General features: G+C 44.5%; 1 protein-coding gene across 1 annotated transcript; it reads right to left on the bottom strand.

Annotated features, from left to right (window-relative positions):
• Positions 1-105: 105 nt before the first annotated feature.
• LOC106815443 lies at positions 106-13,542 on the bottom strand. Its single transcript, XM_014819898.1, has 9 exons — positions 13,499-13,542; positions 10,020-10,139; positions 9,661-9,805; positions 7,028-7,123; positions 6,538-6,718; positions 4,815-5,828; positions 4,218-4,343; positions 2,878-3,026; positions 106-2,582 (listed from the first exon to the last, which is right to left on the bottom strand). The coding sequence occupies exons 1-9, from the start codon at positions 13,499-13,501 to the stop codon at positions 778-780; spliced, it is 3,639 nt and encodes a 1,212-aa protein (XP_014675384.1). The 5' UTR covers positions 13,502-13,542; the 3' UTR covers positions 106-777.
• Positions 13,543-18,428: the final 4,886 nt, after the last annotated feature.

Genomic DNA, 18,428 nt, shown 5'->3' with positions numbered 1-18,428 from the left:
CTGCATATCTGCGCCTAACAAATGTGGTACTACGCACGACTGAAATTTTACGTTTATAATCGTAGCAACAGACCTCAGATGAGCCCAGACGCTCTGCGGCTCTTGTTTAAATAATTTATTTGTTCTACTATGCCATTGAAGACATTGCATGTGAAAACGCATTACATGAAAAACAGTGGTGTAACAGAATTGAGCATTTACTGCATTGTTTTGTTTTTAGGAAAAAACGTATTACACATGTGACTACTAGTCATGACACACACACGAATCTACACATTAATGGGTTTGTTGCAAGTAAATTATATTAAATGATTCATTAAACCAAATTTCAAGTGCACAGGCAAAAATTCTGTTAGTAATTATAGCCAATAAAAATTTGCTTTCACTTACAAAAATTTTGTTAGTGCCAACGAGTACTAACACATAATTGTGAGAGCGCCTAAGAACGATACCAATAATATCCAATACTATTGGGACGACCACATAAAATCATCCTAAACGTAATTTTACAGGTCAATTACTTAACTTATTAATTATCTTGCATTGGTTATCTACTCGTAACTTGATCACTTATTTACATGCTTTGGTTTGACAGTATGACAGTATAAGTGCTGTATGAAACTAGTAGAAAATAGTATATACCATTAAGAAAAGCACTTAAATGATTATTATTAAGTACAAATTTATCAATTACGAGAAAATCTCACAGGGGTCACATGATAGTTCACAGCCACAAGACATGATAACATGGTAAAGCAGTGATTGTTAAACTCTATATCACAGTAGTCCATCGAGAAATGTAGGCTCAATTGAAAAGCTGTTGTAGTCAACTGTACCCAGTTCATCAGTTTCCATGAGATCGGCCAATTCCTGACTTAGCTGTGCCATACCGGTGTCGCAGCTGCCATCAACCCCGACTGCTTGTGTGCAACTCTCGTTGCTCTGACTTGCTAACGTGGAGTGGTGAGTTAGAGCATTTGTTTCCTTCGTCTGTGCACCCTCGTCAGGATCTGGTAAACCGGGTATGTCCATTAATTCCTGCATGATCTTCTCTATCTGCCCCTTGTCTGCTGCTGATGAGTCTTCATCCATGGTGGACGTCAAGATGTCGTCAATAGAGCTGTCAGCCTTCTTGAAAGGTGGTAGATAAGAAGATGGCAACGAAGCAGTTGAGGCACAGCTAGCGTCATCCTGGGTACTATTTGCTTTCCTTAGTGACCCACTGCCGCAAATTTGAGTAGGCGTAATAGTTACAGATCTCCCCTTTGGCGGTTGTCCTCTTTTTCTCTTTGGCTTACCAACTGGTGTCTTGACATTTAGAGCCGCTTTGGGAGTGTAACCCTGGAAAGTGTTGCTAGGATTTTGCATTCGCTTGGCAATCACCTTCTCCTTCAGAAGCTGCATGTAGTTAAGCTTGTCGTTCTCATCAAAGGTGAGATTAGAGGACAGAGTGGACGATGGCTGCGATGCGACTTCGCACCTTGTTACCCTCTTCTCCTGCAACCTCCTCAGCAGTTGAACCACAGTATCCTTGTCAGAGCTGCTGCTTCGTTCACTTGCAGCTGGGCTGACTGTGAAAGACGGAAACTGTCGTTTTGCTTCTCTCCGGTTGTTGGAACCACAGGCCTGCCTAGTGGACGATGACACACTACCGGAACTCGTTCTCTTGGTACCTCGTGTGAGAATATTGGCCCTACTGACAACTGCGGCAATGGCCTGTGAACTAACTGATTGTGCACTTGACTTTTTCGCTGCCCCGTCTGATTTCTGTGTTCTGAGGTTAGGTCTCCCGGACACTGGCAACGACAACCCTTGGCTGTCATGGGAACTGAGGCTGGAACACGTGCTGCTTCCACCACTCCTGCTCGCAGTTGCTGGGGTACATGTCAGTCGTTGCCTGCTATGCGATGAATTCAGCTGCACATGTCCGACCGATTCACTAGCAGACTTACCCGGCTGTGGCACTCTGCACACAGTGGCTGCTGCACCCTTGGCGCTGCGTGTGTAATCTGCGCGGCCCCGTGCGACTCGCGTACACGTTATAGGCGCAAACGAGTTGGCGGAAGACGTTGCGACAGCAGTCAGCAACGTATCACGACTCCGCGTCTCTACGGCGGGCGGGCCGGCCGTCGGACGCGGGACGCCGACGTAGTTTACGCAGGGCAAGCGCTGCTGCTGCTGCTGCTGCTTTCCGTCGGCATTCAGCAAATCGGAGTTGTCGCTGCACGACTCGTAAGCCTCGTCCAAGAAGCTCTCGAGGCTCGCCGCTGACCTCGGCGTGCCGGCAGCAGACCCGGTCCCATCGGCACGGCCGTACGTCGGCACGGCGCTCTTGGCCAACAAGTGCACCTCTGGCTTCCTGAATGTGCGGGGGAGGGACTCGGGCTTAGCAATGCTGACGCCATCCTCCTGGGCACCTCTACAGTCGGCGAGACTATTCGCACCGACGTTTACGTCTGCGGACTCGCTGCTGTTACCGTCCCAGACTGCCAGACAGACGTTTGAAGGGGCAACAGAAAAGTCTGCGACGGTCGTACGCTTAGCTACCAGGTTGCGACCATTACACTTTAACCAGCTTCCATCTGAAATAACAGAATGAATGTAGTAAGTGATTTTAGGCCTGATCCTATTGTGTCACAAATGATTTTACATAAAAATACTGTGTCATATGCATATATGTGAACATTCTAATGGCTCACTCAATGAAATACTACACATACAGTGTAGTACATTATTTGAGATTGACCTTGCTACTCATAGTATACATAGTTATAACTATATTTGCTCTATTTTTAAGATCTCACACACACAAACATTACTACAGAAGGAAATTGGCTACTGGCTACGCTGCGACAAATAATCTTGTGCATTTCTTACCCTGGAATATCCATGTTGTACAGCTGCTACGTTCTCTCGTTACAATAGCACCTAAGGTATAATCAATGCCATTCTGTCTGAACGTGTAGTGGCCAGGGTCACACGAATCCATGCCAGCTCCCAAACCAAGTAGTAGGCATCTGGGTGATCTGAAAAACAAAAAAACAAAAACAAAGTATATTAATAAACGGAATGACAAATGCCAGACCACTTCCTTATAATATCAGCAAATAAATGGACCCAATGAGGATTATTTTTATCATGATGCATTTTTCACATGAAATATATTGTATATCAGTGCTCGAAATAAGCGTTGTCCGGTTGTCCGAGACAACCAGAATTTGCACCGGACAACCTAACCAGTCTGAGACATTGTCCGGTGGACAACCAAGAAACCCTATCCCTATCCCTAACCCTAACACTAACTCTAAACCGACTCGTCTATCTTATATACGCGTGGTACCCAATTAATCTATGGTGTATAGCCTTTTGCTTTCAATATTTTGCATCTGAACTGACAATCAATCCCAACCAACTAGTGTAGGCTAGCTGGCACAATAATGTTCAGTTTCATACTTCAAATCCAAGTGTTTTCTAGCTCATCAAGAAATCTTAATCGTGAATTAAATCGTGAATAACATAAAAATATGGGACCAGCTGCTATTTCCAACACTGGTATATGTCAGGTTTTCTGATTTATGAGAGGTGAACTCGATTTGGAACCAGCAAACCAGCAAGTTTCCAAAATTTGCTGGGGGAGGACCCCCATACCCCCCGCCTGTCTTTCACCCCCCTCCTTGGAATCCTAGACCCACCACTGAACAATTACATATCTTGGGAGCAGAGAACAATGAACAAAAATGTCGCCTTTTCGCATGGCGCCCAAAACAAAGATTGCAGAGCTGAGAGGTAGAGGAGCCGTAGGGTGTGGAGAGGGAGGCGGAGGAGCCAGTAAAATATTAAGTCATCCACTATTTTGCGCAGTTTGCTGTTTTTGCCCCCCCCTTGTTAAAAAATCCTGGCTACGCCACTGTTTTTGGGTGTTTTCTGATCATATTATTATGTGATTGAAAATAGAAGATTTGGGGATATTTTTTGGGACAACCCGAAATTGTTGCGGACAACCCGATTTGATGCCTGGGTTGTCCGCAGGACAACGGCATTTTTTTTCTTATTTCGAGCACTGTAAATCATATCTCCCGAACGAATGAGTTAACATTTCTAGAAATCTAGAGGAATATAGACACATGTCTCAGCTGTAATCTCTGTGAATTTTTTTTTTCTTATTTCGAGCACTGTATATGCATTGTCTCCATTATATATTGTAATGTCTCACTCACCCTATAAATGTCATCTTCATCTCTTGCTCGGGCACACCACACTTTATGCAAAAGCACTTGAAATATGGCTGCCTATTCAGGAATTTTGGGAGTACACCTGGAATCTTATGCACTACGCATTGGGTTCTAAAAGTAAATACAGTTTCACCATTAGAACAGGAACCTTACAATGCTAAATTAAAGGAAGGATTAAATTAAAAGATATACTCTACAATGGCCTTTAAATGAATGAACTACTGAATAATCTGAATGTTTAATCTGAAATAGAGTACCCCATAGACTCAGAGACACCCAAATTTTAACATTAAAAGTCAACATATTTGGGAACTATTTCATAAGTATTCACTTTATGAATGGAATTTAAAGAATTATATGATTATATATTAATAATAATTCTTATAAGAATAGAATTATATGTACTGAGTAAGATAATATAGAGAATATATTTATAGAGTAATATATCTTCAGTTTCTTATGAAATCATGGCTATCATTTATTATATTACTATAGATCACATCTATGCATCTCGTTCAGCATTTCCCTTCGGCTGGTAGAGCGCAACAGTGAAGCTCATGTAACAACGTAGTAGCTGATCACCTGCTAGACTGCTTGAGGCCACACTTCTCGCAAACGAACTGCCACCGGCTGGTGTGGGCGAGTTGCCGCTCCAGCGAGGGATGCGACTCGAGCAGCTTTACGAGCGAGTTCTCGACCAGATCGTCCTCCTCCTCCTCGTCCTCCTCCTCCTTGTCCTTGTCCTCGGACCTCACATACGCGATCGTCGCTGCCGTCGCCGAGCTCAGCATCTTCGCGACTTCGCTCACGACGACGTCGTCGACGCTGGCCACCGCCAGCTTCCGCCGGCCGATCAGCACGTCCACTTGTTGGTACGCGCCGACGAGAGTCTTCACGATGAAGTCGTCGCTGAGGGCGAGGGCGCAGCGCGAGATGATCGTGCTGTGGACGATCAGGTTCAGCACCGCACACAACCAGCTGAGATTGCCCGCGGAGAACCACTGCAGCTCCAAGCCTTCGTCTGTCCGCGGCGAACTCTCGGTTTCCGTCGCCGAGGGAGACGCGGGTTTGTCGGGAGAACGTGCTGCGAGAGCGAGTAGTTCAGATGGCTGCTTTGCTTCTTTCACTACGTTTGCGCTCGATTTGGACCTTTTGGCTTGCCTTGTAGATTTTATGCGATATTTATCACTTGTAGATTCCTTGTCATTAACCTGCACACTGTTTGACACTATTTCTACACCTGCTTCCAACTGTAGCTGTATCGGATCTAAATCACTCTCAAGTGGCACTTTACTTAGTGCATCTTCACTACTACATTTCTGTAATGACACTGGAGCCGTGGGTGCAGCAGTTCCATTTGCAGTGCAATTCAGCAGCAAAACCTCATTGTCAGTAAAAGTTTGCCTAGCCTCGTCACGGGATCCTGCTATTTTTGGACTACTCATACTCTGAGAATCGTAAGTATGGAACGCAGAGTGTTTTCCTGAGTGAATCCTTCTCCCTGTTTCCTGTTGCCCCCGAAGAGACGTCTCAATATCAGCAGCATTCTCAGTGACGACATCTTGTGCAGTCGACTCACAACGGCTTGCCTGTGGCCTGAAAACAATTGCAATCACAATTTACAAACATGGACTAGTTAAGCCGGGCTTATGTCGGGTTGCGATTGCTTGTGACGCGACGCGACGCACTGCAATTCACTGCGGCTGCAGTGTTTAGGTCGACGGCAACGCAACTGACAGCGACTGCCTGCGACCAGTCGCAGCCAGTCGCAGAAGGTGGAAGAATGCGCTTAGGTCAAAGCGACGATCGTCTATTGATCGAGTTTACATGACTTGTTGCTGTGTGCATGTTGTGTATATGACTGTAGCACTGATTGTTTCATTCGCATTGTTCGCTTTTATGCATCGTTCATTATGCATTCGAATTTCGTGGCAGCGATCGCAAGGCAGCTTATGTTGGGTAGTAACCATGAAAACAATGCTTGCGACCGGTGGAACCAGTCGCGCGTCACTGCAACTGGTCGCAAGAGTAGAACATGTGCGACTCGCTGCGATCGCGTTGCGACTGACAATTTTCCAGTCGCAAGCAGTCGCTGGTAGTTGCAGGGGTGCTTAGGTAGAACTTTCTCGGCGACGCGATCCTCGCTGCGACTTGCAACCAGTTGCAGAAAATCAGTCGCAAGGCAATCGCGTCGCGTCGCAAGGCCGACATAAGCCCGGCTTTAGTCTAATGATTGGTTGTTGTTTCTGGGAAACTGGTGTTTACATGAGATTCAACGATCAACATAGAGAACGAACATACACACCTGCACGGCAGACAGGCCTTGTCATCACACGGGCACTGCCCATGGCTTATCATTTCCATATCGGTGGAACTCAGGACGCTATTGAACGTACTTCTGGCTGGCTGCTCGCACGAGGGTGAAGCCGGCTGCGAGATAACGGGACCACCAGATGGCGGGCGCGTGCACACCGTCTTAAGCCATTCTGAAACATCACGATGTTGAATTATCGAATTTGTCTCCTTAACGCGACGGCGCACTTACACACACGTGCTGCAAACATGCCCCTTTGCAGAGACAGTCCTTTCAAATAAACAGGAAATTAAAACCTTGCCTTTTTCTTAGTGTCTTAACCAGCCCGACGCTCGTCAATCTTTGGATGTCAAGGTACAGATTGTATCAAACACATCTACCTGATCACTGGGAATCTGCGCACAGTAAGCATGTACACAGGCTTTACCTGAGGTGACCAGAGGAAAGTGTGAGATGTGTGTGGTCCATTCCCTGTACCTACCCACGGTTGACTCCATTCTCTCCGTCAAACTCACTGATACCTTAGTCAGGTGACCAGCGTCAGTCACCAGTTTGCTGTACATTTGCCTAGGCCCTTCTTGAACAGGCACAAGTGAGAGAAAGACACACAAACAGGTCAGTGAAGATTTACGTGACTCTATTGTCTTATCGTTTACGATGCTCACTCCTATTCCATATCCACATGCTGTTATTTACCACAAGGCTCGGTGGTTGTCAACAATCAACACATATAGGTTTGACTTCGACTGTCATCTGCCCATTTGAACTAATCAGTTCTTCTGTTGACAGCCACCACATTTGAAAACCAAAGAAGAACTATAGCTCTTTTTAAAACACCAACAAATAGCAATAACACAGGTCCTAAATTGAAAATCCACAGTTTGGTCTTATTGATAAGCATTTCTTGTTACTAGTAAATGTGCAGCCACAGAACTCTCATAGGAAACACAACAATTTGTCCAGTAACACCCAATTGTTAAAAACTGATGATAATGTCATCTTTTTATTACATTTTTCATCTACTCGTTATAGAACCCAACTTTCACCCTATTGTTAGCGATCATGATATCCTAGTAAACAGTGTATTTCGTATTTTTCTGCCCCCCCCCCCCCATTCTAGTCAGTTTATCTTTCTATATTCGCATTGAAACTAAACTTATAATACAGTCAGCAGTTATTAGATGTCAATATGATACTACTATCATGTTCAAAGGGAAAATGGATTTTACAATCGTGTCTATGACATACACACGAGGATTGGTTTCATAACAACGCTCACTTATATCTCTAGAAACATCACTTTGACAAAGATTGTTGAGGTTTAATTTTCAGCACGCACGACACAACCAGCCTCTGATCGCAAGGAATCTGTGTGCATCATCAACAAACCACAACTATATCGCTGCAAAGGATCGGAATTAGGTGACGAGTCAGCGACATGTGCAAATTCGAGCAAATCAGAAATATGTACATTACATCAAGAGCGGATAATACCTAGAGTGTACAACGGAAAAACGGGAAAATAGTGCTATTTCACGACTACATTATTCTACTTTGCCTGCGAGTCTAGAAATAATTTCATGGGTATTGCATTAAGCAGAATTCTTTGCTCTCGTAAAAGCAGACCAACGCTTGTCAATACGATACTCCTAGGCGGAGATATCGGCTTCCTAAACCTCCCCTCCACATGCCAAACGCCACCTCGAATCCACTTCTGCCAGCATCCTACACGCGGGTAAGCATTTTGGCTATCGGTTTTCCGTCACACTTGGAGCGCTGATAATTGATGTCATATGCCCAAATTGGTACTGTTACTACACTTAGTAAACTGAGCTGCGTTGTAAAAACTTGATGGAGCCGGCTCCATCATTGACGGGCGTTAGCCGTGTAGGAAAGATAATGGAAGATAGGCATAGGCGATGCCCGAATAGTCACCTATGATAACGAAGCACCGTCCATTCATAAATTATATCGCGGAAAAACCGAACTTTCACGAAGCAACGCCTTAGCCGCCGTGTAGGATGCTGGCAGAGTGGATTCGAGGTGGCGTTTGCATGTGGGAGGGGAGTATTTAGGAGCCGATATCTCCGCTAGGAGTTCGTATTGACAATCGCGGTGCCGTCTTGTTTTAGAGAGCAAAGAATTCTGCTTAATGCAATACCATGAAATTATTCTAGACTCGCAGGCAAAGTAGAATAATGTAGTCGTGAAATAGCACTATTTTCCCGTTTTTCCGTTGTACACTCTAGGTATTATCCGCTCTTGATTACATGTTTGCTAGTTGCATGCTATTTACTCGTCAACACTAAATATATAAACAAGTTGTTCTAAAATGCCACTCAATTGTTGTACATCAGGGGACTGTCTATGTTCGCTATGGTATCTCCGTACACATTGTAGCTGGATACAAAAGTCAATCGTACTATTTTAATGTCATGTATATAAATATAAAAAGCAAGTCATTCTATATAGATATATATATATATACACATGACTCACATATATATAGCATTAATTACCTTGTTGATATATATGTTTTATGGTTTATGGTTTAACTAATATTAATAGGTGCTATATAGACATATCAATATGTTGCCTTCACATTCAAGTGACACCAACAAAACAATTTTATATGCTTTGCTATCAACAAATTACATTAGGAACTTTGACACATTTTTCAACCCTCCTCGGACTCCTCCTACAGTTGCTCCCACTTTCTGTGAAGCGTTACTTTTAAATACAGAATTGCTTTTAGAATGTAGAATCATCACTAGCAGTCACCCCCAGTTTCTGCTAAATAGTGCATACTAAATATCCGAATAAAACTAGACATTCTGAATAGAATAACCTAATGGAGCTGACACATTTGCATTAATTTAGCAAATTCCCAATTCTTTGAATATTTTAGCAGCCATTTACTGCTAAAATACATTATACGTATACCAAAACACATATTAACCTACTGCATCAACAGTGACAGTTACACTCTAATATACATAATTTGCTCAAGTTCAGTAATTTATTTAGGTATACATGAACCAGGCAACATAAGGCAGAAACTGTGAAATATCACATGAGTTAACAAAATATATAATGCAATTAAAATATACACACCTAGTACTTTAGATGCTGGATCTGTGGACAGAGACGAGGGTGGAGCCAGTGCGAGTGCTCTCTGACATCTCGAGATGGTCATAAAATTTTGCTTCACAATAAAGTTTTTCACTTTCATACTTGGCAGATTTAATGGATAAACACACTGCAAAAACAAGATTATATATATTATGTACATTAACCAAATCTGAATAAACACACAATTTATGTAAAACATGCTAGAAACATTGCAAAATGGCATGCAAATTTTTTCTGCTTTACATTCATTATTTTATGTTAGCGTCATTAGTAAGTAATGAACAATTTCTATATGAAAGACCTAAAAATATTGAAATAGTATTAAACCGAAACATACATACCTGGCTGTTCTCACACAACCACATGGCTTCTTTAAAGTTTAACTGGTGCAACTTCAGCCTCTTTCTTATACCCCTTCGATTGCATTCTTCACACCACTGCATCCTTTTAGCTTGACTACCCTGTTCAAGAATTGCAAGCACAAAGACTGTAAATTCATTAGCCAATGATATGATGTCTATGTTGCTTGCATAACAACATTTCAGGTACACTGTACCATGGCATAGAGATATATTAAAAAGATTGGCTGCACATAGAAATATAGCTGGGTGTAACACAAAACATCAAACAACATATCATCACATTAACTCTAGATCGAGCGTAAAAAATTTGATACCATGTATCAGGGGTAGAAATTAATGTTTGAGCAAGCAAGTCAAAAAGAACATTTGCGAAATTGCCAAATTTTCTTGGGACATTTGCTAAAAAACATACGATAACTCCGCAAGGCCCTGCTCTGGAACGAACTAGTTATTATAGCAGAATTTTCATGGAGTCACACGAACTCCTGCATATGACAAATCAGGGAGTCCGACAGTAAATCGGGGAGTATTTGACTCCGGACTTTCACACCCTGATGTATTAGCTTCAATCTAATAAAAAAAATATTAAAGTATTTTGAGCATTGCATCACTTTTTTAAAGCTACTCGAAGTACACACAAAATAGTATGTTAAGGTTATAGCTACCTGGTAAGACATATTATAGATTTAAATATGCTTTAAATCAGTTGCATGCAGTATTTCCTCACAGAAAATTCTAAGTGAGATCTGAAATCCACGCAACGGCATTCAACACACGTCTATTCAAACAAAGCTTTTATGTTGATCAGTGGCAGAAATCAGATAATACTCGATATGATAAAAGTGAATGCTGATACATGACGCAAAAACACACCACGTGTGCTACTCCCCATGAAGTTGATACGGAATTTGGGGCAATTCACACTTGATCCATAATTGGAATCAATCACTTGTACCATAAGCGACCCCAACACACACTAGTCAGTTCAGATAGGTATACATCAAGCTCTGAACACACAAAAGTACACTTGTTAAAAGTAAACAAGGCTAGAAAATAAGGGATGTCAGTTATATAATTAAGACATGTCAGAGGAATTATATGGGCTTTCGCAAATTAGGTTAAACTTTGACGCAATGACGGCATGTTAGACGCAAAAAGCGTTAAAGGCCCCGAAAGAAACCCTGCCCACATTCCACATCTCACTGATAAATAAACTACTTAAATATTTAAATGGACGTAATGACACTTAATGAACGTAATTTAAATTGACTGAGTTTATGCCGTTTTTATCGGTGCTCTGTCTCACGCTACTCTAATCTAGACTAGACACTGGTCCCAAAATTTTGGGCAACCGTTTCCCAACGCAATAATGTAACCCAACAAGAGTAGGGGTGTACCTTAACTGTTAGTGTTAGTGTTACCTCCTACTCTTGTTCTAGTTCAAAGTTGTCGGGTTACAATATTGTATCTACAGTTTCCTCGCCTTGTCTCCGTAAACTCATCCGCAAAATGCATGCCTATATACATTAACCCAGTTGACATTGCCTTTTAGTGGCTCACGGTTATATAACACTCCTTAGTACTAGGAGGCGGTAGTACAAAGTCAATGACACACAAATTACCAACTGCGAGCGCGGGTACACTGTACGTCTGTAGGCCGCAGGGGTACTAGGGCTCATAGGGTCTATGTCCCCAGGGTACTGCCGGAACGTACCCTGGGTACGGTCCGGTATACTGGAACGTACCCTGGTCACTATTTGATATGGTTAGGGTTAGGATTAGGGTTAGGGTTCGTGTTCGGGTTCGGGTTAGGAAGTAGGCGTAGGCGACTCCCTAGACTCGTTAGTGGAGTAGGCGAGGCACGGTCCGGCATATTAGATAGTACCAGGGTACGTTCCGGTATACCGGACCGTAACCAGGGTACGTTTCGGCAGTACACCGGGGGACATTATCCGACATAGACCCTCTCACTGGAGGTCGTAGGCCCTACACTGTACAGTGTACATAACCCGACCAGGCTGTGTGACTAACGTCAATATACCAGGCTTTCATTTTTAAGGGGCGCGATCGCGCTCGCGCTCCACCGCGCACCATAAATTGTGCCATGGTGCGTGCATCATCGCGCCTCATAAAAGTGGTTGAAATCGCCAATGCGCGCACGCAAAAGTCTGTGTATCGATCGATCGTGTACATCAAAAGCCGCCGCGTCACGCGTGGCCTTGAGGCTAGTTTTCCCTGTCCATAGAGTTGTCAATGTTGCAATGGATCGCGAAGCCCTGACTGGAGTTATCTATTCTAGCCCAACTCTAGTTTCAGTAGCCAATGAGAATGCAACTTTCATACACCCTCTCGCAGGGCTCATTTTAACAGTCGTCCGGTCGTCCGTGACGACTGATTTCTCTCGGGCAACTACAAATTGCTTCGTGGTTGTCGGTGTCCAACATCTATAAAATGTTATATTCATAATGGCGCGTTCATTTTACTACGGCCAGGGTTGCACAATCGCTGCAAACGTAATGTCTAGACGCATTGTCTGGCTGCTTGTATACAGAAGATAGACATTACGTGTTTAAACAACACAATGTTACGTGTTAATTTTCAATTTTTGCTCATGCTGTGACTTGACACATAACAGTGTTAGTAATGTTAGTAATGTTAGTAGTGTAATGTTAGTAGTTAATGTAAATGCTATGAAATAAATTTTATGCAACTTTTAATTACTATTAATATTATTATACGTCATTGATCCCCAGCATCATTTACACATTACCAATATTTTATTATCTTCATATAATGAGTGAAACAAATGCGAATGGTCATGTCTTGCTGTCACTGCAATACGTACAAAATGTACATGTTAGGCCTTTTTGCTTTACAGACTGAGCATGCACGTGAGCAGGCGCATGCAGCACATTGTTTAAATAATATCCGGACAACACAAACTCTTGAGGGACAACTCCGGACAACCCAAAAAAACCCTTAAAATTGAGCAGCTGTGCCGCTGTCGTCGTATGGCAGACCTTTATAAGAATGGCGAGACCTTTTAAAGGGGTGTGGATTTTTAGTGAGAAGCTTCCATCAATGCCTCTTCAGGCTAGTGATTTTTAATGGGAGCTCTTCCATCATGGCCTCTTAAGGTGTGATTCATGGAGCGGTGAAAGTCCCCCTTGGTGTTTTAGGGGAGTCATTAGTAGTCCTGCCATGCTACACTTCAAACTCTGAAAGCCGATATACCTTCTTATTCTAAAGTGACTACGTGTACTACGTCATACACATTATTAATTTAGAGTATTCGTAAGCCCTAGCATAATACCGGTTTTCTTGGAGCTACAGACAGTCAGTGTACACAGAAAGCGAGTGGAAACAAAGAGAAAGACATCATTATTTTGATAATACGAAGAATAATTAAAGATAAAACAAATCTAATGACGCGAATCATAATTTCTTAACAAATTTTACATTTCTTTAAAAGCGCTCAATCAAGAACAATTAAACAACTCAAAACTACGCATTTCGAAATCCGCGCCGGTTCCATTGAATCACGTTTCGTTCTTACGTTCACACGACGCCATAAATTCACATAGTTCCGGCCGCATTTACCGCTAGGTGGTTGTGTATAACACAAGGAACGTAGGTTATTCAATCAGTAGGTGGCGTCGTAGCGACAGAAATAGAAACTAGAAGATAATTAATAAATATATACTATTTTAGAATAGAATAAATATGAATCTATTCTATTTCGTGTGGTCGGTAGGTGGCTACTAATCTGGAACTGCTCTGAACAGGGCCGTATATAAAGCTATAACGATAGATAAGCTATACGTACGCTCTGCTCTGGAAGCTGTAGAACACTACGTGTAAAAGCAAGGCGCGTAGTTGGCGTCCATGCAAGGGGTAGTTGCCCGCCAGAGAATATCCCCATGGTTGTCTATATTTCAGGCCGGTACAGGAGATAATTTTTCGATATTTTGTCAGCGTGGTTTGTGTTACCAAATCAGATTTAATCGGCGTATTCGTGACGTTCACTTCCAGCTGTATCGCAAAGCGATCCTCACGTGCAGAAGTGTGAGCATGGTGAGGGTATGTGGGAAGGAGGAGTTAGAGAAGCTGGTGAAAGGAGGAGGGGGAGAAAGTGGAGAAGCTGGTGGAGAAGACGGAGGGGGAGAAGCTGGTGGAGAATGAGGAAGGGGAGAAGGGAGAAGGTGGTGGAACGAAGGAGGAGGGGAGATAGCTGGTGGAGAAGGAGGCAGGGGGAGAAGCTGGTGGAGAATGAGAAAGGAGAGAAGGGAGAAAGCTGGTAGAGAACGAGGAAGGGGAGAACTGGTGGAGAAGGAGGATTTAAGGGAGAAGGGAGAAAGTGGTGGGAGACAGGAGGAGGGGGAGAAGCTGGTGGGAGAAAGGAAGGAAGGGAAGAAAGAAGGTGAGAAGGTGGTGAGAATAGAGCGGGGAGAAGGTGGTTGGAGGAAGGGAGAAGCTTAGTGGAGAAGAAGGAGGGGGAGAAGCTGGTGTGAGAAGGACGGATGGGGGAGATAGCTGGTGGAGAAGGAGGAAAGGGAGAAGGGAGATAAAGTGGTGGAGAAGGAGGGGGGACGAAGCTGGTGTGAGAAGTAGGACCGGGAGAGAATCTGGTGGAGAATTGAAGAAGGAAGAAGAGAGAAGCTGGTCGAGAAGGAGGAGGGGGAGAAGCTGGTGGATGAAGGAAGGCAGGGGAGAAGCGGAGAAGTGGTGGACGGAAAGGAAGACTGGAGAAGGCTGCGGAGAAGGAGGAGGGGGAGAAGGAAGAAGGTGGTGGGAAGGAGAAAGGGGAGAAGCTGGTTGGAGAAGGAGGGGGAGAAGTTTTGAGAAGGTGGTGGAAGAGGGGGAGATGCTGGTGGAGGAAAGGGTAGGTGGAGGAGGGGGAGAAGCTGGTGGAGAAGAAGGAGGGGAAAAGCTGATGGAGAAGGAGGAAGGGGAGAAGGAGGGGAGAAGGGAGCTGGTGGAAGGCGGAGGGGGAAAAGGAGAAGGTTTGTGGAGGATGGGAAAAGCTGGTGAGAAGGAGGAAGGGGAGGAAGGGAGAAGGTGTAGAGAAGGAGGAGGGGAGAAGCTGGTGAGAAGGAGGAGGGGAGAAGCTGGTGCAGGAAAGGAGGAGGGGAGAAGGAGGGGGAGCAGGGAGCTGGTGAGGAGGAGGGGGAGAAAGGGAGAAGCTGGTGGAAAGGAGGAGGGGGAGAAGCTAATGTGGAGAAGGAGGAAGGACGGAGGAGGAGAAGCTGATTGGAGAAGGAGCCATGGGGAGAAGGGATAAGCTTGGAGAAAGAAGGAGAAGCTGGTAGAGAAGGAGGAAGCTTCGACCAGCTTCTCAGCCCTTTTTTTTTCCTCTCACCGAGCTCTCCCGCCATCCTCCTCCACCAGCTCCCTTCTCCCCCTCCTTCTTCTGCCACCAGGCTTCTCCGCCCTGCCTGCTTGCTCACGGCCAGCTTCTCCCCTCCTCGCCTTCTGGCCACACCTTCTCCCTTCTCCCTTTCCTGACCTTTCACAGCTTTCTCCCCTCTTAAGCACCACCTGGTGCTACTTCTCCCCCTCCTTCCTTCGACCAGCTGCGCCTTCTGCCCTGCGCTTATCCGCTTCTTCTTCTCCCCTCGCTGCGCTCCACGCAGCTCGCTTCTCCCCTCCTTCTCTCCTTCCGCCGCATTTTCACCGCTCTCCCCTTCTCCTTTCCACAGCTTCTACCCCTCCTCCAGCGCACCTTCTCCTCTCCGCCGTTCTTCCTTCATCCACCAGCTTCTCTGCCTCTCCTTCTCCACACCTCTGCCTTCTCGCCCGCTCCATACTCTGCACAGCTTCTTTCTCCCTCCTCCTTCTCTCCTTCCTCCTTCTGCAGCCAGCTCTCCCCGTCGCTCCTTTTTTTCATTCCAGCTTCTCCCAACCCTCCTCCACCACCTTCTCCCTTCTCCCCCTCCTTCTTCTTTACCACCTTGCTCCGCTTCTCCCCCTCGCTTCTCCAACCAGCTGTCTCCCCCATCCTCCTTCTCCACCAGGCTCCGCCGGTCTCCCTTCTCACCCCTCCCTTTTCTGCCACACAGCTCCTTCTCCCCCCTCCTTCTCCACCAGCTCACTTCTCCGCCCTCGCTTCTTCTCCTTTCTGCCTTCTCCAACCAGCTTTCTCCCTCCTCCTTGTTTCACCAGCGTTGCTCCCGCTCCCTCCACGTCACCTTTCTCCCTTCTCCCCCTCGCTTCTTCTTTAGCCAGCGCTTCTCCTTTCTCGCCCTCCTTCTTCTTTACCATGGCCGCCCCTTCTCCCTTCTCCCCCTCGCCTACAGAGTTTATCATTATGTATCGTCAAAGCCTGCGCAGTAGCAAACAGCATTTTTGTCCTGAGGATTAGTTTTAGAGCGTCAAATACCATGAGATGTTAGTGAATCATTACCATTGTTATATATAACAATGAACTACACTAAACATTCATGCCAACGAATCTCGTATCCAAGGTAGTACAAGTACTCATAAAACGAAATATATAATACCTGCTGCACATGTGTTCTCAGATCAGGATCTGCGATATCAGCTGGCTTCACATGCGGGGTTCCCGACAGCATTGAGTACGTGAATTTGTGACAAGAAAAAAAAATTTTTTGTGGGGGGGGGGGGGGGGTGCTGGACCGCCATGAACCAGGATATACGCAATCATTCTTGCAGCCAATGCGTATTCTTTCTTTGTCTCAACTAGTAAAATAACGCGGTGTTATGTTTCTGACATGTTGTAAAAGAGTCATAAGTTTAATTAAAGATATACATGTGTGTTGGCAGACGGGAGTTGAAGTGTAGCGTATAGGACTGCTGGGTAAATAGAGGCACAGTGAAATGGACAAAGAATGAGAAACGTGAAGAAAGAGAAAAACCGACATACAGATAATTCATCTTAGCCTTACGAGCAATGTCGACTCTGAAATCTCTGGCCTCGAGAGGACCCTCAAATATTTGAGATTCCTGTATTCCACGTAGAGCAAGCCGCATGAATTCTCTGGATGGTCCTCCGTCGTCAATTCCATCTTCACCGCAAAACCTCACACTGAGACCTGTCTCATCTCTGAAAGTGCTTCGCAGAAAACCTCGTTTGGCACAAGGAAGCACGTCTTCTCGTGAAACATTTATTATGTTTCGCCTGCCATCTACGTCTATTTGTTGACTGCAGTCGGGTCAAGATCTCTTCAGAGGTTCTTGCCTGAAAAATAATAGCATGAAATACACATAAGTATAGCTTGATCAAGAACCCCCAAAATATTGGATAACAACATTGCCCAGGCATTTATAATATGGCTATATAAAATAAGGTATGGGTTAAAACGTTAGTATAGGCCTACGCACAATGTTAATTTATTTGAAACTTAGTAGGTGGCTACTACTATACACAAGGGTTTACTGCCATTCATTAATTTTGCGTCATGGGGAAACATCATGTCTCAGCTTATATTGAAATTGTCATTGCGAATCCAAATTAAAGGTTAACAGCAGTGTCATAGCTTATTACACGTAAACTTGGGGCTGCTCCAAAGTTCTAGGTTGTGATTGTGTGGTGCGTACAGCTATACTTGCTCTTGGCAAGAGTTCGGCTTCTCGCAGTAGAGGCGACCGTTCACGAAAAGCCACTGTCGGAGTCCCAGCGTCTATGTAGTTTGTATCGTTTTCCTCCCAATCTATAAAATTATGGTAAACAAGTTATCGTGTGGTGGATTCCTACTCCCGTGCAGAGTTGTGTACCATTCATAAAGAATAGACACACATCCGCAAGTACGCAAAATATATTGACGGACCCGCTTATATGTTTTTGATATTTCAGGCATGTCGCGCATTGTTACTACAGGATTATCTCAGTACACCCCACAGATCTCAGATATCCTGCTATCTCCAAGTCTGGCAGCAATCGAGTCGGCTGTCCTGGAAAAAACATAATAATAAAATTAATAAGCTTAAAGATGGCAATCCCGCGCACATTTTTGTGGACAAACCACTGTAAAACATATCGTAAATAACTCACTAACACGTTAAACTGAAGCGTTAGCTTTGAAAATAAAGACTATACATAATATGTATCAAGCCTATATTCCATCAACGAAAAAACCACTCGAAAAACGCGTCTCGCCGCGGTTCTGTATCATGGCGGCAAGAGTGCGACGCCAAGGTCACGTAAGCCACAGCTAGAATATGCATATAACATACGTGTTATATGATAATTTTGAGCATATGAAGGCTTCTTGAGCTCTTCCAAGCGGCTTGACAACCGCAGAATGGCATACTAAGAGATGTGTTAGCAACACCTCGCCGCAGAGCGGCAAAAGTAAACGTCTGTTTGAAAACTTTCCGACCCGACACTTTGCACTTTGTAGTCTAAAAGGCATTTGAATGACGTATTCC

The sequence above is a fragment of the Priapulus caudatus genome, unplaced genomic scaffold, assembly GCF_000485595.1.
Source record: "Priapulus caudatus unplaced genomic scaffold, Priapulus_caudatus-5.0.1 Scaffold1113, whole genome shotgun sequence".
NCBI lineage: Eukaryota > Metazoa > Priapulida > Priapulimorpha > Priapulimorphida > Priapulidae > Priapulus > Priapulus caudatus.
Note: the sequence above shows the minus strand (reverse complement) of the source record. Positions and strands in the feature narration are given on the sequence as shown.

Coding starts and splice junctions, on each gene's coding strand:
- LOC106815443 (XM_014819898.1), bottom strand. Junction 9,806..10,019: donor GGTTGTGTGAGAACAGCCAG/GTATGTATGTTT, acceptor TTGTTTTTGCAG/TGTGTTTATCCATTAAATCT. Junction 4,344..4,814: donor GGCCTCAAGCAGTCTAGCAG/GTGATCAGCTAC, acceptor ATTTACTTTTAG/AACCCAATGCGTAGTGCATA.